At 44.2% G+C, this 26,581-nt stretch overlaps 1 protein-coding gene across 3 annotated transcripts; it reads left to right on the top strand.

Annotated features, from left to right (window-relative positions):
• Positions 1-216: 216 nt before the first annotated feature.
• On the top strand, positions 217-26,380 carry cyfip2 (cytoplasmic FMR1 interacting protein 2). 3 transcript variants are annotated; one of them, XM_060063088.1, is made up of 30 exons: positions 217-405; positions 3,829-3,979; positions 4,732-4,821; positions 6,874-6,951; positions 7,864-7,965; positions 8,257-8,438; positions 8,796-8,892; positions 9,325-9,453; positions 9,683-9,787; positions 9,898-9,980; positions 10,482-10,719; positions 12,004-12,156; positions 12,456-12,595; positions 13,126-13,273; positions 13,653-13,806; positions 14,491-14,647; positions 15,085-15,181; positions 15,304-15,380; positions 15,489-15,597; positions 16,073-16,192; positions 16,695-16,894; positions 17,013-17,100; positions 17,258-17,401; positions 17,533-17,623; positions 19,213-19,345; positions 21,385-21,458; positions 21,738-21,832; positions 23,322-23,560; positions 23,896-24,043; positions 24,319-26,380. In XM_060063088.1, the coding sequence occupies exons 2-30, from the start codon at positions 3,863-3,865 to the stop codon at positions 24,484-24,486; spliced, it is 3,756 nt and encodes a 1,251-aa protein (XP_059919071.1). In that variant the 5' UTR covers positions 217-405; positions 3,829-3,862; the 3' UTR covers positions 24,487-26,380. The 3 variants fall into 3 exon arrangements, with proteins under 3 accessions (XP_059919071.1, XP_059919070.1, XP_059919072.1); XM_060063087.1 differs by having other exon boundaries at positions 9,892-9,980; positions 19,213-19,343; positions 21,386-21,458; XM_060063089.1 differs by lacking the exons at positions 21,385-21,458; positions 21,738-21,832; positions 23,322-23,560; positions 23,896-24,043; positions 24,319-26,380 and adding an exon at positions 20,047-20,628 and having other exon boundaries at positions 9,892-9,980; positions 19,213-19,343.
• Positions 26,381-26,581: the final 201 nt, after the last annotated feature.

Raw genomic sequence — 26,581 nt, 5'->3', positions numbered from 1 at the left:
AATCACCCATAACAGATGCTCAATTATCCCCATATTTCCATTTTGATTTGCCTTTTATAGTCTAATAAGAACTTCTAGATTAAACTAAACAGCTTTCAATATTAGGCAGTAATACGTAAGTGGTAAATCAACCGTTGTATAATAATAAAACATTATTATAATCCACCTGCACCATCCCCAGCATCACTAACTCAGTTATATATGGTGACTGTGTCTTTAAGAGAATGCACTTGCAGCCATTTTCTGCTCTTTGTGTGGGGTGGATTAGCTGATCTGCACCGCACGAAACCACAGCATCAATCGTACAAAAAAGGGCGAAAAGAAACCGTACTTAAACATTGGATCGCTGTCGTGAAGCACGACACTGTCCGCCTCGTAGTTGGCTGGACGGACATGCATTAACAGGTAGGTTTACAATGAGCTGGATATGCCGTTTCCATCGTAATGATGTGCTGGGAGCGCTTGTCGACAGGGAGCGGAGATGTGAGCTGTATAGTGATGATGGCTGGGGACCAATCGTTCACTGCCGCTGTTTTCTCTAGTATTTTCCCTCTATCTCTGTCATCGCAGTGCATAATTACCGCATGCATTCTTCAATGGTGTTGATTATTATTCGTTTCAACGCAAGTATCGCCGCAGGCTATTCATTGGGCCGATGTGCGTTTATTCTAGGGCATGTATGGGATCCCGTTAGGCTACATCTTGGTGGCTAAGGTATAGTAGCTCGACTCAGAGATGGGTGGGGTGTGGAGATGAGAGCGTTCGCTGGTTACTGGTGGACTACTTCTCTACATTTACAGCTCTCGCAGATAAACGGTTCCCTCGAAGCTGTGCTGTTTTGTTTTTTTTACGGATCAAAAGAACATTTTAATTTCAAAATGCAACCATTCAATATTTAAGGTGATGGAAAATAATACTATTTCTAGCTGCCGAATAGAACAAAATAATATCCTTACTTTACTCATATAAAAAACTATTGATAATGAGGTTTAAACCATCACTATATATTAATTGAGTCGTTTCCAAATGATTATCATGGCAGACGATCTGCTGGGCCGCGACAGAGGCTCGCAAATGACAGGTTCACCTACTTCCGTCTCGTCTTCATTTACAGCATGTATGTTACCATTTATAAGAACACGGCTGTTGGTTTTGGTGCTGTACAATATTAATTCTGGCATTCCTTAGGCACCAATCAATGGAAGACGCGAATGTGAAATGTTGTGCGCCTCTACGGAATGATGTAATGGAGGTTTCCATCGTTATGCTGGCCAAGCACCTGCCAACAACGCTCTGTCGAGCCATTTTATACCCAATGCAAATGCTGAATTGCTTTTAATTTAATTCCAGCCAATTCAATTCAGTACAAAGTTTCAAGTGGGAATGCCATGGATTTGATCACACGATACAAGCTTCCATTCATATGATAGGTTATGCAGGATTGATGTATATTGTGTCCTTCTTTTAATATGAAGCCCACATTTTTTTCTTTTCGTAAATTCCTAGAATTATTGTTTTTTTGGTGTTTAAATGGGTTTATGGTGAGATGACCTCATCCGGGATCGTGGGAGAGCAGCAGTTTTATTGTGAGTGTGCCCGTTTTTGTCACACATGGTCTGAATGACAACTATTCCCCAAGCACACATTCCTCGGACACACACACACACACACACACACACACACACACACACACACACACACACACACACACACACACACACACACACACACACACAGATCACATAGATCACTTGGTCTGTGTGTCCGGACCGTCTCTGTATTGACCAATCGGAGTGGATGTGAGTGAGATGATGATAGCCTATCGTAGAGATCGGCCTGCGGGGGATATCCCATTGAGTTGTGTGACCCAGACCTGACACACTTATTAGCCTCTCTCTCTCTCTCTCTCTCTCTCTCTCTCTCTCTCTCTCTCTCTCTCTCTCTCTCTCTCTCTCTCTCTCTCTCTCTCTCTCTCTCTCTCTCTCTCTCTCTCTCTCTCTCTCTCTCTCTCTCTCTCTCTCTCTCTCTCTTCCCCCCCCCCCCCCTATAGGCTCTAAACCTAACTTTTTTTACACAGACGCACACACATGAAGACACAGATGAACACACACCCTTTTATTTAAAATGTATTTATTTATAAACAGAAACTCACTGAGGCCAGCTTTTTGTGGCATCACCTAGACTTTTCTTAAACAATTTATACTTCCTCTTTCTCTCTGAGTTGGTGTGACTTTTTTGGGTCAGATACCAGATCAACTAAAGTAGTGGTTTTTCTGTTTAGTCTAGTTGTGTGGGATCAACACAGGCCTGTACAGAGAGTATCGGCACATGTCTTTGGGGCCAATATGCATGGAGGAATGATCCGGAGAGAAAGGCAGTGTTGATAACCCACTGTGTCCGCCCCACTGTGGGAAAGTTTGCACAGAACACACAGCCCTGACTTCTGTCTCCTCTGTATTCCCAAAACACGACCACTGAGAAGAACGTTTAGCGGCACTGGGGGTATTTGTCTGCTCAACAAAACCCCCTTCTGTTGAGCCGTGTCTCTAAAGCAAACTTCCTTGCTATGAGTACTGATGGCACCACCGAATTGAATACAAGAACAATCGTATTACAGAGAAGCTAAACATAATTATGACACAGTTAGGTAAATAGCATTTCTGGGTGGCCAATTTTTTTTCAGTTGCATGCAGTCTTTTCTTGATGAATTTAGGCTTAGTTGCTTTAAAAACGTGGTACACTGAGTAAACTATGCTATGAATTAATGATGACTTCCCTCCTTCTTTTTCATTGTCACAAATGAAAAATGTTTATGTCCTGTACATGTGAAATGATTGAACAGGAAACCCCCACCTAGGCTGTCTTTTCATACACATGGACACGCATGCATGCACACATAGGGTTGAATTCAATTAGGATATTCTGTGTCCCACGTTGACACTGTAAGCTGGCTGTTAAAGTAGTTTCTGGTTTAGCACACAACACCTGGGCTTAGTATCGTGTCTCATTTTATCTAACCACGTTATGTGCCTAAAAAGACACAGGTTGTTATGAGCTGACTTCACTCTGACTGACTCACCACGTCCAAACGGAATCACTCACTCACTCACTCACTCACTCACTCACTCACTCACTCAGCTGGTGCTAGCCAAATTTATCTTACTATATAGACATAAGGCTAACCAGTGTTGAATCAAAGATGCAGTACATAGTTCAATAGAGGCACATGATCCAGGAGGTTTTGGGTTAGTGGTGTTCTGTGTCTGTTTTTCTTTTGGTATACTCTCTTAATAGGACCTCCTCCTCATTAACAACACTCTTTTGTGAAGACATTTAGCAGAAAGGGGGCATTGTTTGCCAAGGCCTCTGGGGACTGGATTGTCTTTATAAAGTTTACAGTCTGCGGATGCAGACGCAGCTCAAGACGAGCTCAGTAAAGAGGAAATGAATCAGAATACCACACAGACCAAAGCAATGTGCTTCAACCGTTTGGGAGGTCATAACTGTTACACCCTTTTTGCTGAACAACATTATGTTGTGCGTGATGTTTCGAAATTGATGGAAAAGATCATTAATGGTGTGTTACTCAAGTCTAAAGGACATCTTCTCAATATCTGAGGTCGGCAGTGCCTCACTATCTGATGCCCGCAGAATCTTTGGCTGTATAAAAAATGACCGCTTTAATCTGTTGCCATAGTAACGCCCATTGTCATGCTGTTCTGGCATCTCTCCTTCTCTACTATCTTTCTCTGTGTGTGACTTTTTCTCCCTCGTTCTCTTTTCTCCCTCCTCCCTCTCCTTCTCTCCCGCTCTCCCTGTGTCTGCCAGACGGGGGGTGCAGTGTGAGTGACCCCTTGTTACCATGACGACCCACGTGACCTTGGAGGATGCCCTGTCCAACGTGGACCTGCTGGAGGAGCTGCCCCTCCCCGACCAGCAGCCCTGCATCGAGCCCCCGCCCTCCTCCATCATGTACCAGGTACACACACACGCACGCACGCACGCACGCACGCACGCACGCACGCACGCACGCACACACACACACACACACACACACACACACACACACACACACACACACACACACACACACACACACACACACACACACACACACACACACACACACACACACACACACACACTAACTTCTTCATTTGGTGGCACCCTAACAAATTGGTCACACTCCTTTTTTCGCTGCCTTTGATCTGTGTATTTTAATTTGAAAAGAGGAACTGACTTGAGATAAATTATGAAACAAAATTTCTACTGCCAGTGCTTTGTCATCTCTTTGCACTCTCCTATATCAAATATCTGCTGGTAATTAGGTAACACATTTCTGTATATTACCTAATAGCACATACTGCTATTTTTTTTCTGGTGATCTGTCATCCATAATTGTGTGTGTTTTTAATCGCATGCTCTTATCTTCAATAGCGCTAGTGCTGTGGTGCAATTTCATTGAAACTATGCACACCAATCCTCTTTTTTATTGATGTGTCTAAACTGGAACTTAATTGGGTCGTGCTTCCAATGAGAGTACTGACACCAGCGCTTCATACAGCCATACTGAAACTTCCAGCACTGCTCAAAACCTTCATTACCGCCAATCATATTCCATGCACGCATACAGAAACACAAACACAAACATAAACGCACACTTGTGGCCATGCAGTCAGCATTTATTAAGTAATTGTTATATCATGCACCTTGTTCTCTATTCTCTTGCAGGCCAATTTTGACACCAACTTTGAGGACAGGAATGCCTTTGTGACTGGCATTGCCCGCTACATAGAGCAAGCCACAGTCCACTCCAGCATGGTAAGTACCCATTTTTCATTCTGGAAAAGCCTCTGTCTCATTCTGGGTAAACAAACATTGGGTTAGCTCATACACTCAAATAAAGCTTTGGTATTCATGGGATTAGTTGTCATTTGGTCATTTTCATTTCTGGCAACACACACACACACACACACACACACACACACACACACACACACACACACACACACACACACACACACACACACACACACACACACACACACACACACACACACACACACACACACACACACACACACACACACACACACTCGCCCATGCGCACTATGGTGAATCGGAAGGGGCAGTGGACTGCTGGACAGCTCTTCCCTCTGTCAGGATGAGTGGAGGGTGTGATGTGACTACAGAGAGAAGAGAAGGAGAAGTGGGGGCTTTATTTCAGGAAGTCCCCAGCAGGTACATCTGAGGACCTTCTGTCTTTAGCCTACGATGACTGGGGAATTATCCTACTCTATATCTGACTGATGCACCACTTTTTCCAAACGGAACATTATATATATATATAGATAGATAGATAGACACACCTCTCAATCAAGTGTACAAAAAAAAAAGCATACTATATTTCCTAATTGAGCCCTTCGTAGGAAAGAGGAACTACATCGAGGCATGACGTTTCTTTTTAAGTGTTTCTTTAATATGTGTTTTGAAATGTGTTTTGAAAGTGTTATGCAACCTTAGTATAAGAACTATGAACCTTTGCAACCCACTCAGCCAAGCCAAGCCACAACTATTTGGCCTCAGAAATGACTATTCGGCGTCTAGTGACTGAAGAATGACTAAATCACGATAGAAATTCAACACTATTAACGCTCAGGAGGGATGAAAGGTCCGATGCCCACGCAAGCACAGTTCGGGACGGGTTAAAACACGGGAGGCCTACGGCAGCGAAAAAGAAGACGGCTGATTTTTACAAAACATTGGTATTCTCAACCACACAGTAATTCGAAAGAGTGATACGGTCTATCTTGTGTGATTGTATTATCCCTTATGATACAAAAAGCAAGTTACAATGATGACTATTGATAATGTTATTGATTACGGCACCGAGTGAAGGTGGAGAAAGCGGAGAGAGAGCGAGATGTTGGATCCCCCAGCCTCATCTGGGTCTAGGAACATGAGGTTTCTGCGTGGACAGTGGTCGTTAGATCAGTGACTGTCCTCCACATGCGTTATGCTAACAGGAGCACGGGAGACATTTTAGTAGTTTATGGCAATACCCTCCGAATGTAATAATGGCCAGCACAAGGACAGGGGAGCCGGCAGGAGCTAAACCTATACAACGTCTAACTAACTTACCAACTTGCCTTTCAGACTTCAGCCACCGTTTTTCAAGCAACCAATCAGATCAAGACCAGGAAACTCTTGCTTTATTATTATTGTTGTATTGTTTGGGTGTGTTTTAAAGTCTTTACAGACCTATTCTTTTATTTGATGTTAATTTTTCATTAAGAATATTGTAAAGGGAGGATTTTAAAGGATACTATAGCTAAAGTACCACCGATACTTTTTCATGTTGGGGCAGACATTCATTTTAGGGCATTGACAAGTGTAGAATGTTGGTGTATTTTACAGAACAGCGCCACCATGGTGAGCCGACCCTGGGCTTACCATGTTAATAACAAACCTTTCTCAGGAAGGTCAGGTTGTGGGAGTGGGTGTTGTTATGAGGCTAGCTCTGCTCATTCACCTACATTCAGAGGTCCACATGCCCTGTAGGTTTGACAAGTAAATTATGGATCATCCTTTGAACATGCATCGCTGATCTGCGTCTCCTGAAGCTCACTGCAGCACTCTCCTCTCTGCTGCAATCTCTACACGCTTAGACCCTGATCCCGTCCACTGCCGGCTTCTTCTCAATGACCCGCCAAACTTCTCTGCATAATATTACCATTGACGTGTGTGTGTGTGTGTGTGTGTGTGTGTGTGTGTGTGTGTGTGTGTGTGTGTGTGTGTGTGTGTGTGTGTGTGTGTGTGTGTGTGTGTGTGTGTGTGTGTGTGTGTGTGTGTGTGTGTGCACACATCATACAGAATGAGATGCTGGAGGAAGGCCATGAGTATGCCGTGATGCTCTACACCTGGAGAAGCTGTTCCAGAGCCATACCCCAGGTAACGCGCGCACACACTCGCATACACACGTACTCATAACAATACCAGGAAGTATCGTTCTCACGTAAACAACCTCATGCAACCTGAAACAGACCACTTCAGCCTTTTGATTGTCCCATCTGTGCGACATCTGAAGTTACATACAAAGGTTAACCTTTTCAATAGACATTCAATAGTAATGAGGAGAGACGTAACAATCAAATGACAAATGGTTTTAAGCATTAAGCACATGCATAGTCCATCGGTCTATCGAAAGATAATTGTGTTGTGACGCATTATTAATGTATTGCCGATTACAAAAAAGGTTTCTTACACTGACAGTGAATTAAATAAATACTAAAACTCACCTATTAACTCATTAAAGCTCCCTTCACAAATGCAGGCTTACCCTGCAATGTTCCAGTAGATTTCCTGTATGGGGTTATGTGTGAATGGGAACAGGGATCAATATTTCAGGAAATCTGCACCGGCAATTTGCCTGCCACATTTCCAGAACGCTGCCTGTACGGCTGTATGGCGAATTAGGCAGTCACATGCTGATTGGGGTACGAAAAGGGTTATTTCGTCTGACGTAATACTCTTAAACGTTGAGCGAGCCAACCAATCACAAGACTCCGCTAAGGACATACATAAATTCGGTGGCTTTTTTTTTTTAATGAGCCATTAGGGCTTTCATTACTGATTTCATTAATGCCCCCCTGCTGGACTTTCTTGGCCCATTTTCCCGACATGCTATGCCATGTTTGGGGTGCAAGACGTAAATCTTCCTGAACAGAGCTGCATGTGAGAATATGGTGCCTGCAATTATATCCCAGTTTATCTATCGGGAACTATGTGAAAGTGCTTGACAAAATGCATATTTTACCCGTGTTAATGTCCAGCTGCTTAATGGTGACCTCTTGTGGTCCTTAGGTGAAATGCAACGAGCAGCCGAACCGAGTGGAGATCTATGAGAAGACGGTGGAGGTGCTGGAGCCAGAAGTGACCAAGCTCATGAAGTTCATGTACTTCCAGGTAACAACTCTGCAACTAGATCATGTGTGCCTCGTTTAAGAGTTTAATAATTGATGTACTAATTCATATCTTGACTGGACTTCATACTGTTATGACATAAAAACATTGAGTTAGTAAACTCAGGCATACACACTCATGCACGCATCTTATACAACAAATGTTAAAGATGAATGAATCTAATATAATTTAATTCAGTCAATTAATCAATTTGATTAAACTATCCATACTGTACCCTTGAGTTTCCACAAAATGGCCGTCATAACAAAGCCCAACCTGTATGACCGTCCGCAGCGGAAGGCCATTGAGCGTTTCTGCAGCGAGGTGAAGCGCCTGTGCCACGCGGAGCGCAGGAAGGACTTTGTGTCTGAGGCCTACCTGCTGACGCTGGGCAAGTTCATCAACATGTTCGCCGTCCTCGACGAGCTGAAGAACATGAAGTGCAGCGTCAAGAACGACCACTCCGCCTACAAAAGGTAGGGTTAAGACCCGGCTGTCTGATCAGCGGTAGTGGTTAGGGGGTCAAATCTGGGAACAACCCATCGTTTCTAGGCAGTCTAATTACAGGGATCCTAAGGCAAGAGGCCTAAGCCCGACCTTGAATGATGCCTTTATTTATTTGACTATTTAGCAGCCATTTTTATCCAGCGTGACATGCAGTAAATACTCTGAAATATGACGGAATATAATTCTCTATGCTAAATTATTAAATAAAATGAAGGACTTCTATTCTGAAAAATAGCTAAAACTTAATTAAAAGAATAGTCTTCTTACAAATTGCTAAAAACGAACATTGTCCCTCAATTATTTTTCCCTCCCTCTGCCGTGTTCAGAGCAGCCCAGTTCCTGAGGAAGATGGCCGACCCTCAGTCCATCCAGGAGTCTCAGAACCTCTCCATGTTTCTGGCCAACCACAACCGCATCACTCAGGTGTGTTTAAGGTGTTGTGTGTAGAAGTTAGTGGCAGCTCGTGGAAAAATAATCCCACGAGAAAATAATTCAAAAGTCTCTGATTTAATTAGTGTCTAATCCAATGAAAATACTAATCATTGTGTCGGAGAAGGGGGCCGGGGGCAATCTGCAAGGTGCCACTCAATTCTGCACTAGTCCTATTAAGAATAACCAGGGATACAAGACCGATAATATAGGCTTCCATTTTATTGTTGGCTGTACTGATTTGTTGTTAAGAACTCTTGGAATTATTTAAAGTAGTCTTACAAACAGAGGTACTTTTTTGCAAAGAAATCAATCTGAATTTCCCTACAGTTATCGTCTTATCTGCAACCTTTCTATCTGCATATGCCTTTGTTTGGAAACAGTATTTCAATGTTAACCTGAGGTTTCTTGTATGTTTCCGCACAGTGCCTGCACCAACAGCTGGAAGTGATTCCTGGCTACGAGGAGTTGTTGGCGGACATTGTCAACATCAGTGTGGATTATTATGAGAACAAGATGTACCTCACCCCCAGCGAGAAGCACATGCTGCTCAAGGTAAGCTCAACCCGCACCCTGCGTTGTTAACCAAAGCAAGAGACAAAATACAAGCTCTCTTAGCTGTGTGCTAATTTGGCTTCTTATTGTGTGTGTGTGTGTGTGTGTGTGTGTGTGTGTGTGTGTGTGTGTGTGTGTGTGTGTGTGTGTGTGTGTGTGTGTGTGTGTGTGTGTGTGTGTGTGTGTGTGTGTGTGTGTGTGTGTGTGTGTGTGTGTGTGTGTGTGTCAGGTGATGGGCTTTGGTCTCTATTTGATGGACGGAAATGTGAGCAACATCTATAAACTCGACGCCAAAAAGAGGATCAACCTGAGCAAGATCGACAAGTTCTTTAAGGTGAGGTCGCTCGATGACCCTTTCTCTCTGAACCCCTGCCAGGAGGGATGCTCTTTGTGGGAGCCGTTCCCCCCCCCCCCCCTGATTTCCCCTCTTCTTCCAAGCTCCAGGTGGTGCCGCTGTTTGGAGACATGCAGATAGAGCTGTCTCGTTACATTGAGACCAGCGCCCACTACGAAGAGAACAAGTCAAAGTAAGGTCTCACACCCGACACGCCTTACGACCACAGTCCTCGTATTGAGGTGTTCAAGATGAGATGAACTGGGAACACTTTACAATAAGGGTGCATTCGTTAACCAGTTGATTACCATAATTGAATTCATTTTTACCGTTATTACATAGCATTAGATTTGGGGTCAGGGTTAGGGGAAGGGTTGGAGTTCGGTTTAGAGTGAGAGTCAGGCTTATTGGGTTAGGGTTAGTAATTAAGGTATAAAATAGCTCCTTGATTAACATGAATCTCATTGGTAAACAGAAAATAACATTGATAAATGAATACTAGACACATTAGTTAACTGGACTTCGCGGAGGCTCAAACCTCGTCGGGCATTATCCCTGACATAATCCCCGCTCTACTGAACTGCATTATTATAGCAATTTATTCTCTTTTTTTATTCGTTCAACTCATTTCGATGGATTCATTTTGATGTATTCTCCCCCCCCCCCCCCCCCCCCCCCCCCCACCCACCACCAGGTGGACCTGCACCCAGAGCAGCGTCTCCCCGCAGTACAACCTGTGCGAGCAGATGGTGCAGATCCGAGAGGACCACATCCGCTTCATCTCGGAGCTGGCCCGCTACAGCAACAGCGAGGTGGTGACGGGCTCGGGCCTGGACAGCCAGAAGTCGGACGAGGAGTACCGGGAGCTGTTCGACCTGGCCCTCAGGGGCCTTCAGCTGCTCTCCAAGTGGAGCACGCACGTCATGGAAGTGGTGGGTGGAGCCCTGGCGCCGTGAGGGGGGGTGGGGCGTGTGGCTTTTGAGGTAGAGCGGGGTGGGGTTGGTAACCGAAAGGTTGCTAGTTCGAGTGTCGAGGTGTCCCTGAGCAGGGCACCCTACTTCTAACTGCTCCCGACGAGCTGGCTGTCGCCTTGCAAGGTTGACACCACCGTCGGTGTGTTTATGTTAGGGCTTTGACTCCGAACTTCATTATTCGAATATAATTCGAATATCAAAAAGTAAATCAAAATTCGAACGAATATTAGGCAGACCTTAATATTGGAACCTGTTATGGGCAGGCCGAGAGGGAGAGACGTCGGAGAACCCGACGCAGTCTATAATATTGTAATGACCACGGAAGAGGCAGTGAATGAAGTATTGATTAGACAGAGATTTATTAGAAACCTAATAAACCGTTGGAACACGCAAGACCGGTAACCATAGCAACGCCGGTAAACAAACCTTGCGAAGCCCAATCCAGGTCTTACTGAAGGCATTTAATGGTCAAAATATTATTAATAGATATTCAAATATATATTCTAATATTAATAAACAAACGAACTTCGAATATGATTTTTGGGCAAAAGTCAAAGCCCTAGTTTATGTGTGCATGAGTTGGTGAATGTTAGGCAATATTTTAAGCACTTTATGAGTGGCCGCTGGTTAGAAAAGTGCTATATAAGTGCAGTCCATTTACTATGAGCTGTGTGTGTGTTTTGTTCGAGGGACACGGCGTGTTATGCGATGCTATTTTGAGAAGAAAGGATGATTTGATGCCTCAGACTTGTGTTGGTAACTCCAAATGCCATTAGAACACGACGACAACTGACCTCGTTGGCTGCAGTGTTTCCGCTAACGTTGATAGTGTCAGTCATTCATTCATGAGTTCGCCCGGTTCCAACGCCTCATTGTGGTGTACTGGTGTTACATATGTCAGCCTGAAGATATGGGAACTGAGCATGGTCAAAGGTTGTGGTAGTTAGCTCACTGTTCCTGTTTTGTGGTCTCTTGTGTGATCTCTACAAATGTACAAACTTTTGAATGCATTCATCTGGAAATCACTCTGCTCGATATGGTCCTTAGTATAATCCCAGAGGGAAATTATTTAATTAAATTTAATTAGTACAGAGAGAAACCGCACAGCAGGTTGGAAATGGGATGCCCCACCTCGGGCTGGTGTTTAACTGAGAGTCAGGAACACATCCCTGAAGCTCTTTGCGGTCTTCACCATTGCCCCCTTGTTTCTGCTGATCCTTTAACACGTCGTCCTCCTCCCAGTACTCGTGGAAGCTGGTCCACCCGACGGATAAGTTCTGCAACAAAGACTGTCCCGGCACTGCGGAGGAGTACGAGCGGGCCACGCGATACAACTACACCAGCGAGGAGAAGTTCGCCCTGGTGGAGGTCATCGCCATGATCAAGGGCCTGCAGGTAACGCAGGGAAACCAAGCTGTCTCTTGATGTCGATGGAGGACACGGCGACTTTGGTGTGTTTCTCCGCTCTAGATACGGTCGTTCTCTCTGTGTCCAAAAAAAGTGATTTGATTCGGATTGATCAGGAAGTCTAAACCGCACTCCTTAATGAACTGTACCTGAATTCACTGTAAGTCGCTTTGCATTAAAAGTGTCTGCTGAACGACTAAATGGTGAACGTGATCGATTTTAAAGAAGAACTGCTGCAGCGCGATGAAGTCACTGATCCCGCTGGGGGTTGTGGCGGTTTTGTTCAGGTTCTGATGGGCCGCATGGAGTCTGTGTTCAACCAGGCCATCAGGAACACCATCTACGCCGCGCTGCAGGACTTCGCTCAGATGACCCTCAGGGAGCCCCTTCGCCAGGCTGTGCGCAAGAAGAAGAACGTCCTCATCAGGTAAATCGGATCACCCTGGGGAGGTGAACACTGTGAACACGGCAAAAAAAATCTGTAATACTTCTGAATTCTTATTGCTGTACCGTATCTTCTGCTGTGACACCCGTTTGTATTGTCTGGGATTGATGAAGTATGTCTTATCTAATCTACCTTTGCTCTATGGCAAGCGACAGGGACAAAAACACTGTATCCCTTAGATAGACGTAGAAGGCAAGATAGTCTAGTGGTCTGTGTTTGATCCCCCGTGTGTGCGGTTTACCTTTTGGCATCCCTGGGCTTGATGCACATACCCCTACCTGCTCCCTAATGACATGAGTCTCCAATATCGTGTGTCGGAAAAGATCTGAGGTAAAGTAGCACTAGTAGTCGGTGGCTATCATCCTCCATTACACCCGCTATCAGCCGGCCTCGGGCCCAAGCCAGACACCCTAACCGGGGACGTCCACGGATGGATCAGTGCGTGGATTGTGTTAAGTCACCCGCCATCGCGCACAACAGGCTGATGCGTTATATTCCTGTGTGGGCGACAGCGTTCTGCAGGCCATCCGCAAGACCATCTGCGACTGGGAGGGGGCACGGGAGCCCCCCAACGACCCCTGTCTGAGGGGCGAGAAGGACCCCAAAGGAGGGTTCGACATCAAGGTTCCCCGCAGGGCCGTGGGACCCTCTAGCACCCAGGTATGACACCACCACCCCCCCCCCCCTCTTTAACCCCCTTAGATGAGGCACAATGTCCATCGCAATTATTTGAGATTGTGGAACCATTGGCTCTATTTCGATATTTGGTATGGTCTATAGTAGGGGTAGGAAATTGTAGTGGCTAGAGTGGATGACTCTCAGCCAAAGGTACTGGGTTCGATTCCACATATCCATAGCCTACCGGTAGGCCTCCTTTAGTGATATGCCTAATAATCCAGGCCTGCTCATCGACGTCTCCTGTTCCAAAGCAATGACCCAATATTCATATTGATTCAAACAAAACTGGAAATCTTTGAGATTACTGAGACCGTTGATTGCAGCCCAGTCTTTTATACGCGTGCCCTGGCCGTCTCCCCAGCTGTACATGGTGCGCACGATGCTGGAGTCCCTCATAGCGGACAAGAGCGGCTCCAAGAAGACCCTGCGCAGCAGCCTGGATGGGCCCATCGTGCTCGCCATCGAGGACTTCCACAAGCACTCCTTCTTCTTCACCCACCTGCTCAACTTCAGCGGTGAGCAGCAGACCCACTGCAGGCGCATACACCGACTCAAACACACACACACATCCCCCCCCCCCCCCCCCCCCCCATAGCGCGTACACACAAAGTCAGGCAACACACAAACGCGTCGAAGCTTCGGTTCTCGATGGAGAATTCCGTCGTGTCACCGACACTGTCGCTCATAACAAACGATGACGTCATTCTTTGTGCATTGATGGTCTTCAACGAACAAAGAAGCGCGCGTCCTGTGGCGCGCGTCCTGTGGCGCGCGTCCTGTGGCGCGCGTCCTGTGGCGCGCGTCGACGCGACACGGACGCAGACGGGACGCCATGACACATGATCAGCAGTACTCTTACTCGACCCCCGGAGCGAGCGCTAGTAAACAATTACTATTACATTTAGGGCATTTAGCAGACGCTTTTATCCAAAGCGACTTACATCGGTTAATAATACACACATTGACACACCGACGGCAGAGTCAACCATGCAAGGGCGACAGCCAGCTCGTCAGGAGCAGTTAGGGTTCAGTGTCTTGCTCAGGGACACATCAACACTCAGCTGGGAGGAGCTGGGGATCGAACTAGCAACCTTTCGGTTACAAGGCAACCGCTCGACCTCCTGAGCTAAGCCAGCTCAGATAGCGGTGGTGGTGGAGCCCGGACATGACCCGTGGTGCTCTGCGGTCCCCCTCCCCAGAGGCCCTGCAGCACTGCTGCGACCTCTCCCAGCTGTGGTTCCGGGAGTTCTTCCTGGAGCTGACCATGGGCCGCAGGATCCAGTTCCCCATCGAGATGTCCATGCCCTGGATCCTCACCGACCACATCCTGGAGACCAAGGAGCCCTCCATGATGGAGTAAGGCGCCCCCCCCCCCCCCCCCCCCCGCTGCTATCGATGGGTTTATTGTCTCGTGGTGAAAGCATTTGTGAAGCTTTATTTAAGTCTACGATTATAAATGTCTTATTTTGAAGAGCAACCTTGCCAACACAAACGCATTAAAAAAAAAAGTTGTTTGTGTTGTGATGAAAACTTTTGTGAAGCTTTATTTAAGTCTTGTTAAGGTTAAAAATGTCTTATTTTCAAGAGCATCCTGGCCAACACAAATGCATAAAAATATATATATATATACATCAAGGTTACAAACAATGACAGCATGAAAATGTCAATAAACATTCAGTCAGTTGAAATTCAAGTGTGATTATGACTGGACAAAAGTGCTTCTGTACCTGCACATATACTCATTGCTACTGTATTGTATACACTGTTAACCAGAGCTGTTGTGTCTGCTGCAGGTACGTGCTGTATCCTCTCGACCTGTACAACGACAGCGGTTATTACGCTCTGACAAAGTTCAAGAAGCAGTTCCTTTACGATGAAATCGAGGCTGAGGTAAGACTGGTGTCATCTTAATTGAATTCATGATTATGTACACTAGGATGATAAAACAAATTCCGACGGACGTTTGTGTTTACCTTCGCCATCCTCAAACGCTTTTTTGCCCTTGTTTTCAGGTCAACCTTTGTTTCGATCAGTTTGTCTACAAGTTAGCAGATCAGATTTTCGCCTATTACAAAGCGATGGCAGGCAGGTGAGAGGACTACGTGTGCTACGTTTGATCAAAACACCGCCGTGACTCAATACGCCATATCTATAAAAATCAACCCTCCAAGCACTTTTCATTCTCTGTCTTCCTCAGCGTTCTGCTGGACAAGCGTTTCCGAGCCGAGTGTAAAAACTATGGCGTGATCATCCCCTACCCGCCGTCCAACCGCTACGAGACGCTGCTCAAGCAGAGACACGTGCAGGTACAAGTCCATCCTTCCGTCGCACTCCTCATCACAAGTGTTGATCTGTTATCTATATTGACCTGTTCAGGCTACATATGCAGTAGAGTGTACAGGACAGCAGTGTTGTGATCAGGGTGTCGATTCCAAGCCGAAAGGAACTGGGTTCGATCCCCAATATCCGCAGTCTAACCTGTAGCGGTCCTTGGGAGTGATTCCCCAACCCCTACCTGCTCCACACTGGACTGTACGACACTTTAAATAATTTAATAACTTTTATAATAGAGATATTGCGTTAAATTCTTATGGGTATTTGTTTTTGCTGGGCTAACAACCAGTTTAATCCTCGAAAATGTTGACAAACTTTTAAAACAAATGTGTCGTTTAAATATCAAATCTGGTTAAATATGACTCGGAGTATGAAATGGAGCTTGGCAGAGCTTCTCCTCCAGAGTTTAGTTCGTATCTCTGACATCGTCGCTCTCCTGTGTTACAGCTGCTGGGTCGCTCCATCGACTTGAACCGCCTCATCACCCAGAGGATCTCCGCGGCAATGTACAAGTCCCTGGACCAGGCCATCAGCCGCTTCGAGAGCGAGGACCTCACCTCCATCGTGGTGAGGAAGCTCTGCAGGGAACCACATGCACCGTCTCTCCGTGCTCATGCCAACACCGCACACACAAAGAAGACCTCGACCAAACCACCAACCCAAAGGGTTCCTTTGGAAAAACATCTATAAATCCTCAATGTTTTCTCCTTGTGGTCTAAAGTAGCCACTGGTGAACTCCTTACTGCCCCCTAGCGGTACACATGGGGGAATGCAATATGTAGGTAAAACCAGCTTCTTGAAGAAGGTGTATACTATGGCCGGGTTTGATAAAACAATGGTCCTTTTGTTTAAAGAGTCTTATAATAAAAGGTGTTTGACTCCCAGCTAATAGGCACTTGGTTTAATCCCATCTATCCACCTGTATCTATGCTCACAAACCACATTAAATGAAACATTCATACATTCATTCAACGTGACTTGGGATAAAAGTGTCTCCTAAAAAACAATATCATAATGAAATGAGTTATTGTGATTTCTAAACGGTTGATGAATTCCCGTGGGTGTCCAGGAGTTGGAGTGGCTGCTGGAGATCAACCGGCTGACCCACCGGCTGCTGTCCAAGCACCTGACGCTGGACAGCTTCGACGCCATGTTCCGCGAGGCCAACCACAACGTGTCGGCGCCGTACGGCCGCATCACGCTCCACGTCTTCTGGGAGCTCAACTTCGACTTCCTGCCCAACTACTGCTACAACGGCTCCACCAACCGGTGAGTCCCCTTTTGTGTTTTCCAAAGCATGTGATGTTTTTTTTAAACGGGGAACGTTTTTTCTTTGTGTTTTTAAATTTTGCGCTGATCTTTTGATACCTTTTCTGTTTACACCCAGCTTCGTGCGCACAGCGATACCTTTCACCCAGGAGCCGCAGAGAGACAAACCAGCCAATGTGCAGCCTTACTACCTGTATGGATCCAAGGTAAGGGCAGGAGTTCAGCAGTTCAGTTCTGCTGTCACTCAAACCGCCCGAGGGGGATAACTTGGTGCTATCCGCACTAAATGATAAAAACGTGTCAGGCAATGCCTTTTATTTTTATTCTGATATTAATTACTTCTTCTTCTCTCCCCCAACCCAGCCCCTGAACATTGCCTACTCCCACATATACAGCTCTTACAGGAACTTTGTCGGCCCACCTCACTTCAAGACCATCTGCCGTCTCCTTGGTTACCAAGGCATCGCCGTGGTGATGGAGGAGCTGCTGAAGATTGTCAAGAGCCTGGTACATTTGTCATTTTTGATTGGTCATTCAATGTTCTGATTGGACATTCGCTTTACTGTTCAGTGTTCTGATTGGACATTCTCCTCACTGTTTATTGTTCTGATTCGTCATTGTCCTTCCTGTTTGGCCAGCTGCAAGGCACCATCTTGCAGTACGTGAAGACACTGATAGAAGTCATGCCCAAGATATGCCGTCTGCCTCGCCACGAGTATGGCTCCCCAGGTGAGCATGGAATGACCCCACAAAGCAACCCCAGTGGCCATACGTTTTTTCTTATGTCTGGAAGATTGGTATTTGAAGTACCTATTTATTTTACTGCCTTTTTCTGTGGCAAGGTATGGATCAACAGATCTTAATCAGGTTTAACCCGGACAGGAGTCCTTGTTGTTGGATCACAACACTATAAACGCATCTTAAAGAACAAAAAGCTTGACGGCTTGGCGACACCAAATCGCCGTCACCTATTTGGCATCGTGTGGGAAGCCCCGCCCACTCTCCATCGGCTGAGCTAAAAACCAGGAAATGAATTCCACCACAAGTCAGCATGGTCCCCCAGCACTCACTGAACGTTGATTATCCAATCGCAAGGCGGAAAGTGCGCTGCAAGACACGCTCATTTGCATAAAGTGAACTTAAATTTGACTTGTGTCCCGCCCCTTTAACGCGCCACGATCCCCCGCACAACCACGCGCTAGCCTTCCCACAATCCCTTGCACTGCATAAGCACGCGTCCAATACAAAGTGAATGGGAGGCGAATTTAATTACAAATCGAATACTCTTATCTACTTCCTAGAATACGCACGCCTCATTCTGTCTGTGAGGTATTATCCTTTACTTGGCTCTGTGGTCCAGTCGGTCGTACTGCGGATTAGAGGCCAGTCAGGTTAGGTAATGTGTAGATTACCTGTGTGTTATATACACCATGGGCTCTACCTTCTTTAGTGTGATCTGTGACCCTGTATCCTGGAATTCCCTGAATCATGGACAGAATGTGGATCAGAGCCTCTGAATGGACATTAATATAGGAGACGTATTTTATAAACATATAACGTGTGTTGTATTTTTGCTACGTGCTCTGACACCCTAAAGCACAATCGTGGTGTGAGATGTGTTTTGCGTTGGGCGTTCAGCTGCAGTTAAGTCAAATCTAAAGTCAAGCAAAAAACACTTAGCTGGCTTACGATACAAAATGTATTTGTTTTATTAACAACAGGTTGGTTTAACTCGAGAAAACTCCCACAAACATTCTTACGAGAATATTGTGTTTCCATTTTTGCCAAAGATTGTTAAATTCTGTGATACTTATGCATGCTTTTAAACTCCCAACATGTTTTTTCAAAACCAAAAAAACGCATATGAAGACAATATTTGAACAACCTCCAACAGATTAAGGTCATCCCAGTACTTACGTAATGGATAATGTATAGCCGGTGTGTAAGCCGGCGGAACCAAGACAGAGTTCATTTCACAATAATGACATGGCTAAATAAGAAATAAATCAATAATTTGACACAAAATATAATTATACAAAAATTATTTTATTGCATCCGCTTTAATAGAAAAGTCGGAACGGTAGATACCACTGTCGGAAATAGTGTCCAAGCAAGTCTGTTATTCATGGCAGCTTTCTGAAGGTCAGATGTCGGGTGAAAGCCCCAATTGGCCAATCAGAAACGAGTATTCAACAAAGCTGCGTGATAGACAGCGATTCAAGCCGGGTTGTTATATCATGAAACAAAATCTATAAATAAATCAATAGATTCAGTGCAGTCCCTACTCACAACTCTCTGGTTCCTTCCTCGCTGTTCAGGAATCCTGGAGTTCTTCCACCACCAGCTAAAGGACATCATCGAGTATGCTGAGCTCAAGACGGATGTCTTCCAGAGCCTGAGGGAAGTGGGGAACGCCATCCTCTTCTGCCTGCTCATCGAACAAGCTCTGGTCAGCCACACGTCCATCTGTCGCTCCATCAATCTCTCTATTTCTATCATCTGTTCATCTTTTTTTATTCATAGCTATCATCTGTCTATCTCTCTATTGGTATTATCTGTTCATCAATATTCTATCTAGTGTCTGTCTCTATTTCTATCCTCTGACCTCTGTTTATCTCTTTCTATTTATAGATCTCATCTGTCTATTTCTCTATTTCTTTCATCTGTTTATCGCTATTCTATCTAGTATCTCTCTCTCTATTTCTATCAGTCATCCATCTATTTCTCTATCTATCAGTCTCTCTCTTTATTTTATCTATCATCTGTCTATCTATTTATCTTTTTTTCTGTCTGTCATCTGTCTATCTCTATTTATATACAGCATTCTTTTTCTTATTTTTTTACTTCATCGTACATTTCTGCCTCTATTTCATTGAAAAAGTTAAACTTACTGTATAGCATTCGATGTTGCTTTATATTGATTGGGCTAATCATAGGCGAGGCTGCCATTGGGCAGTTTTCTGATTATTTATGATAGGCAGGTGAAAACCTGAGTGCATGGACAAGGCCTGTTTGATGAATAACATTTCTAAAATGGCTGATTATTGTTTCTTACGGAAGCCCATGTCGGGTTGGCCTGGTACCTGTATATTAAATGTATTTTATTCTGAAATGCAACTCTATTTTTCATTACATGCTGGCAACTACCACAGGTGGTAAGAATTTAGGTTTTGTCGTCTGTAACAAAATAACACAACTTCTTCGTTTTTCATTTATATCTTGTGGTTTGGTTTGCTGTTTTCTCAGTTTTTACTTCCTTTTTTTACTTTGGCACAAAATGTTCACTTTCAAACCACCATGGAAGCAAAAGGACTAAATAAGTACATGCATTAATGAGAAAGAAGATATGAACCTAATATACAATATTTTCAAATATTCAACATAAACAAAGTAAGGTTAAGTTAAGATTAAGTACGAGACCCATCATTCTTAGGCTTCCATGGCAAAAAGCAATGGTAAAGGAATGATTGGTTTATTGATTCTTACCTTGCTTAACTTATCATATTGTACTTCCATTCTGGGTGCCTGTATTGCCTGCTCCACTTAAAAAAAACTAATCAAACATCACTTTTTCTATCACTTCTGGTGAATGCATCCACAATGCATACGTGTGTGTGTGTGTGTGTGTGTGTGTGTGTGTGTGTGTGTGTGTGTGTGTGTGTGTGTGTGTGTGTGTGTGTGTGTGTGTGTGTGTGTGTGTGTGTGTGTGTGTGTGTGTGTGTGTGTGTGTGTGTGTGTGTGTGTGTGTGTGCGTGTTTTCAATCATCATTGCATGGCCTTCAACATTTAACCAGTTATATTCTCGTAGTTTAAATCCAGTATTTGGGTTTATCTACAAATTGTTCCTTCTCTTATGTGCATTCATAACTAACCCCGACATGACCTCATACGAGCGTAGACGATAACAAACACATTGATTCACACGCTACAGAGAACTAGCATTAGCTCTGAATTAAGCTCACCTCTTGACCCAGCGCATCACACGATTAACAAGAAGTAACTTGTTCACACTGTCGCACACCATGATCAATAACGGCATATCAAATAGTAGCATATGAAAACCACCCATACTGCTGTGCGACCCATTATGGACACTGTTAAACCCCTCAGTGCTGTCAAGTGAGTGACAAACTGGAGTTGTAACATGACCAACGCTGCCTTGTGATAGGCTGACAGACACATCATTCATTCACATATTTACTCCACATCCGTTAAAAGCTAGACATGGGGTGGAGTGGGCGTTTCCCTTTTTGAAACCATCCATTTAGAATGGACATGTTTTTGAACACAGCTCTTTCTGTTGGAATGATTGTTTGATTAGTGAACGAAGATACAGCATGAGACTTTTTCCCCCTCCAACTACCATGCATGCTCCGTCCGTCCGCACTGGTCGAACTCAATGGTTAAAAATGACCCACTCTGTGTCTGTGTTTGTGTGTGTGTGTGTGTGTGTGTGTGCGTGTTCTTGCCCTGTTTTTATTTGATCCCCAGTCCCAGGAGGAGGTGTGTGATCTGCTTCACGCTGCCCCCTTCCAGAACATTCTGCCCAGGGTCTATATCAAAGGTATTTAAAGGTTTCGCAAAAAAAAGACCAATTAAGGGATGAACCTCGGGATTAACCAGTTCCTGGAAATGCTGTCATGGAAGTTATTTGCGAGGAGTGCATTTGAAGAGCTGAGGCTGATGGCGTGTGTGTGTGTGTGTGTGTGTGTGTGTGTGTGTGTGTGTGTGTGTGTGTGTGTGTGTGTGTGTGTGTGTGTGTGTGTGTGTGTGTGTGTGTGTGTGTGTGTGTGTGTGTGTGTGTGTGTGTGTGTGTGTGTGTGTGTGTGTGTACTTCCTGCAGAGGGCGAGCGCCTGGAAGTGAGGATGAAGAGGTTGGAAGCCAAGTACGCTCCTCTTCATCTTGTTCCTCTAATTGAGAGGTTGGGAACCCCACAGGTAAGTTTCCGCAACCCCGCACTCTTCTGCAACCCTTTTCTCTGTTCAAAGAAAGGGTCGGTTTTTTTTCGGCGGCGTAACCGCAAAGCCAGCAGCAGTTGGACATGATTAAATTCTTCAAAGGGCTCGACTGATTTAGCTATTCTTTCAAGTTCAAGGGAAAGTTCAACATGGGTAAATACTTATAGAAGACCGAGCAGCAAGGCTGCTTGGTCCCCTGTTGTTTCTGTATTTTATTTATTTTTTTTCTCAAATTCTTTAAAAGTCATACTGCAGCCTATACCGTAAGTCGAAAACTCTTGAAATTTGCAGGTATGGTTACCAATAAGCCCCACTACCCATATCCCAAATTGACGTACTGATACTGCACCCAAAGGTGGCGCTATTGAAAAAAAACATGAATTAGTTTATTTCTCCTCAGCAGATTGACCTGGCCTCAAAATTCTTTCAGAATATTAATCTCTAGAATCAGATGCATTTATAAAACCCTGGGTCTTAGATGCCCTAAAAAAAATTTATTTTCTCGCAATTTCATATTAAAGCTAAACATGATAAAAAAGATTCACAGGCTACAAAAATAATCAAAAATTGATGTTGATGTTGTGTGCTTATCAATCGACATTTTCACCAATTGAATGAGGCTTCACGCAGTTCAGGAATGTCAGTGGCTCAACGGGATAATGCCGCGTATTTGCGATCCTTAGGTTGAGTGTTCGAATCCTGATTAGAGCATTATGAACAAGCTGAACATGACATTCGGTCATTACCACTCATTTAAGAAACACAACATTGATCAGCACCTGAAATTCATCAGGCATTCAACATTTCGGCTCATTAGTTTCCAAGAATCGGACTGCCAAGACACAGTATGGCATTAGGGGAACTTCTTCATTAACCATTTTTCATTCATAATTAACTCTGTCATATTTATATTTCTTCCGTTAGTGTTCTTGTCTACAAATGTTTAATTTCCCCAGAATTTCAAAGATTTTTCAGGTACATGCTTTGAAGAAAGCCCTTATTTCACTTGAGAAATGTGTGCTTTGAGTTTCCTGGATGTTGTGTGCTTATCAATAGACATTTTGACCATGTGAATGAGGTTGCAGTTCAGGTTTATAAGTGGAACATCTTTCCTTAAATATGACAATTATGTTATATTTATATCTTCCATTAGTTTGTTCTTGACTCTTAATTTTGCTCGGACCCCGGAAATCACCGCTTGCGGTTATATTTATTATTACTTTTTATTATTATACTTGTATTATATTAAAGGTGCTGTATGTAAGATAAAAGCTATAATTTGAGTGTAATTTGTAAGAAATGGCATTGTCATCCATCAGCTATTAGTGAGTGAAATGCACTGTGAGAATATCGGTTTTGGAATTTGCTGCGCCTTCCTCTGTGTGAGCAGAGGGTTGGTCAGTGGGTTCTTTTCACACATGGTGAGGCTGTGTTTGTTTGCTTATTGTGTTGTTTCCCTCCTCCACAGCAAATTGCCATTGCTCGCGAGGGTGACCTGCTGACCAAAGAGCGCCTGTGCTGCGGCCTGTCCATGTTCGAGGTCATCCTGACGCGCATCCGCAGCTTCCTGCAAGACGCCGTGTGGCGTGGCCCGCCGCCCACCAACGGGGTGATGCACGTGGACGAGTGCATGGAGTTCCACCGCCTGTGGAGCGCCATGCAGTTCGTCTACTGCATCCCCGTGGGCACGCATGAGTTCACGGCAGAGTAAGTGTGTGTGTGTGTGTGTGTGTGTGTGTGTGTGTGTGTGTGTGTGGAAGGGAGTATGTGTGAGTGGATGTGTCTGAGGATGTGTCTGTCTGTGTGATCGTACACATTTGTGTGCACGTGTGTGTGTGTGTGTGATAGTGCACATGCGTGTGGTTTGTGTGTGCGTGCATTACTATGTTGGATCAATATTTCTTTACCTTGTTAATGCAGGGCATCAGCGTAGCGCAAAGTTCCAGTCTCCTCCCTCCCTTCCATTATATCTGTTTCTTTTGCCTTTGTTAATTCCTCCTCTCTCCTCTCTCCCCTCTCCCCTCTTCCCTGTGACCTTCCAGGCAGTGCTTCGGGGATGGGCTGAACTGGGCCGGATGCTCCATCATCGTGCTGCTGGGACAGCAGCGTCGCTTCGACCTCTTTGACTTCTGCTACCACCTGCTTAAGGTGCAGAGGCAGGACGGCAAGGACGAGATCATCAAAAACGTGGTGAGTGTTATACTGTATTCATTGTCCCACAGACACACACACAGACACTCGCACATACACAAACCCTGACACTCCAACAGACACAAACTCACAAACAGGAGCACAAACATCACAACTTCATGATCAGATGGAAAGCTGAGAATGTCCAAAATATGTAATTTTTTTTACATAAAGAAAACAACCGCATGATTACATTTTCTTTGTAAAACAATTTTGTCAATGCCTATCTGTAGTTGTGACCTAAACGGTGCCTTGCTTCCTCGCTTGGTTCCCAGCCGCTGAAGAAGATGGCGGACCGCATCAGGAAATACCAGATCCTCAACAATGAGATCTTCGCCATCCTCAACAAGTACATGAAGGCTGTGGAGACAGACAGCTCCACCGTCGAACACGTCCGCTGCTTTCAGCCGCCTATACACCAGTCTCTGGCCACGACCTGCTGAAAGAACCCCTGAGCGCCCCCCCCGCCTCCCCCGCTGCCCCCCCCCCCTCCCGCAGATGCTAAGTAAAACACCCACACATAACTTCCCACAGCTGGGACAGAGATTCTGCCTCTCCTTGGTTCCTCGACTAGAGCTGTTATAGATTCACCACCCAAGAGCACTCATGTACATTTCTCCCAACATACCAATTTCAAGTTCTCTAGATGCCTGTATTTGTCTTTTCAGAGATAATTTCCGGAGAATTGACGCATCTCTGACTTCTTCCATCAGGCATTGCGTGTCTGTGGCTCTGCCTAATGGGCATAGACTGGATTACTACCACAGGTGCAAAGTGTAATGCTCATCTTTTCTTTTTTTTTTCGCGTTTTTACTTTTATATCCATGTGGCTAATTCACACTCATGCATGCCTTCTTCTATTACTTTAGCCTTTACTTTTACTGGGGATTGGATCGATGGCATAAAAATGCAACGAGTGGTTACATTTTGGAAACAGGTGTGGGTTGTTTTGTTTCCGCTTTATCTGCAGTCACGAGTATCCCCACTGTCAAATCCAGTGGGAAAGTTTTGGTTTACAGTCAAGCCTCAAATAAGTGAATGAAAACATATTTTTTTTTATAGCTTACAATACAACAAATAACATTGACATTCCAACACGGTGCTCTGATGTGTTATAGCTCAGCTGCTATGAGTACTTCTACAGGGCACCACATTGTTGATTGTGACTAAATCTGGATTAATTCCAACAATGGAGGATCATGAGGCTACATGGTCATTTCAGTAGGCCATCTTCATGATGCATTGTTTATAATTATAAATATTTAAAGCTCTTCTAATAGCACACCTCCCCTCCTGGTTTCAAATGGCTTTTTATTTATTTTACGTTTTGATTGTCTGGCCTCCTGGTATATTTTATTCAATACCACTTACACTGTAAATGTCACTGTTGAATCATTGGTTATTGAGCTAAGTGGAGTGTTGTAACTGTCCTTGTTTTTTAATTAAGAATAATAATTTAATCAACATCCTTTTGCATACTTGTCTCTACTACTGACTGGAAACCTCAATTTTGGTTCTCTTTATTTTGTTATTTGTTCAGAAAAAGTTGTTTTATATTATGTACATGGATACATTGATATTGTTTAACCATTTTGAAGAAAAAAAGTGGAATCTGGACAGATGTATTTTCCAGATTAACGGAAGAAAAATAATAATAAAAAAAGTAAACAAATGAAGCAAACGTTAGAACATGCCTCTACGTTGTGTAAGACAATGCTGTACTAGGTTAATCAATTGTGAGTGTGAATGGATGTGGTGGCCTAACACAAAGAATTAAAAAAATAATCCCAACTGTCAATTTAAAAAAGATTGAAAATTCAGTTGAGATTGAAGGGACATTTTCCTAAATATATTCAGTATTTACTATTGTTGGAATTTGCTTTAGGTTAAGCAGTGTTAAAATATGCAATATGCAAAATGTTCCATGTCCCTTTTTATTTTTTTCATTTGAAAAAAGTGAAGAAATTCGAATAAGAATCCTCATTCAAAATCAGCCCTGTGGTTTTTCTTATTTTCTGCTCCATTTGAATGGAGGCTTTTGTCAAATCACTGGTACTTTATTGTATTTATCCACACTTCATACATTTATTCCTAATTTAAGGGTTGATCTAATCTGGGGGGAAAATGGAGGTTTGTCATCAAATTTTAGCATGGCAAGTGTAAGTTATTGTCATCAATTGCACCATTTGTGACATAATATTTTGTTTATGATATTGTTGTACAAGTGAACATGTTTTGAAATACAAAAAGGAGAAAATATATGATGTACAACAAATGTCCTACAAAGGATTTAAAATGATGTTGTATTTACATGAAATAAAAATATCTAACTGAAAAGTCGTTTTATTTATTTGTGTGTGTGTGTGTGTGTGTGTGTGTGTGTGTGTGTGTGTGTGTGTGTGTGTGTGTGTGTGTGTGTGTGTGTGTGTGTGTGTGTGTGTGTGTGTGTGTGTGTGTGTGTGTGTGTGTGTGTGTGTGTGTGTGTGTGGTAGAGCCCGTTTGAGAGCTTTCTAGTTCGCACTCGTGCGTGCCTGTACA

The sequence above is a fragment of the Gadus macrocephalus genome, chromosome 10 (genome assembly GCF_031168955.1).
Source record: "Gadus macrocephalus chromosome 10, ASM3116895v1".
Lineage (NCBI taxonomy): Eukaryota > Metazoa > Chordata > Actinopteri > Gadiformes > Gadidae > Gadus > Gadus macrocephalus.
Note: the sequence above shows the minus strand (reverse complement) of the source record. Positions and strands in the feature narration are given on the sequence as shown.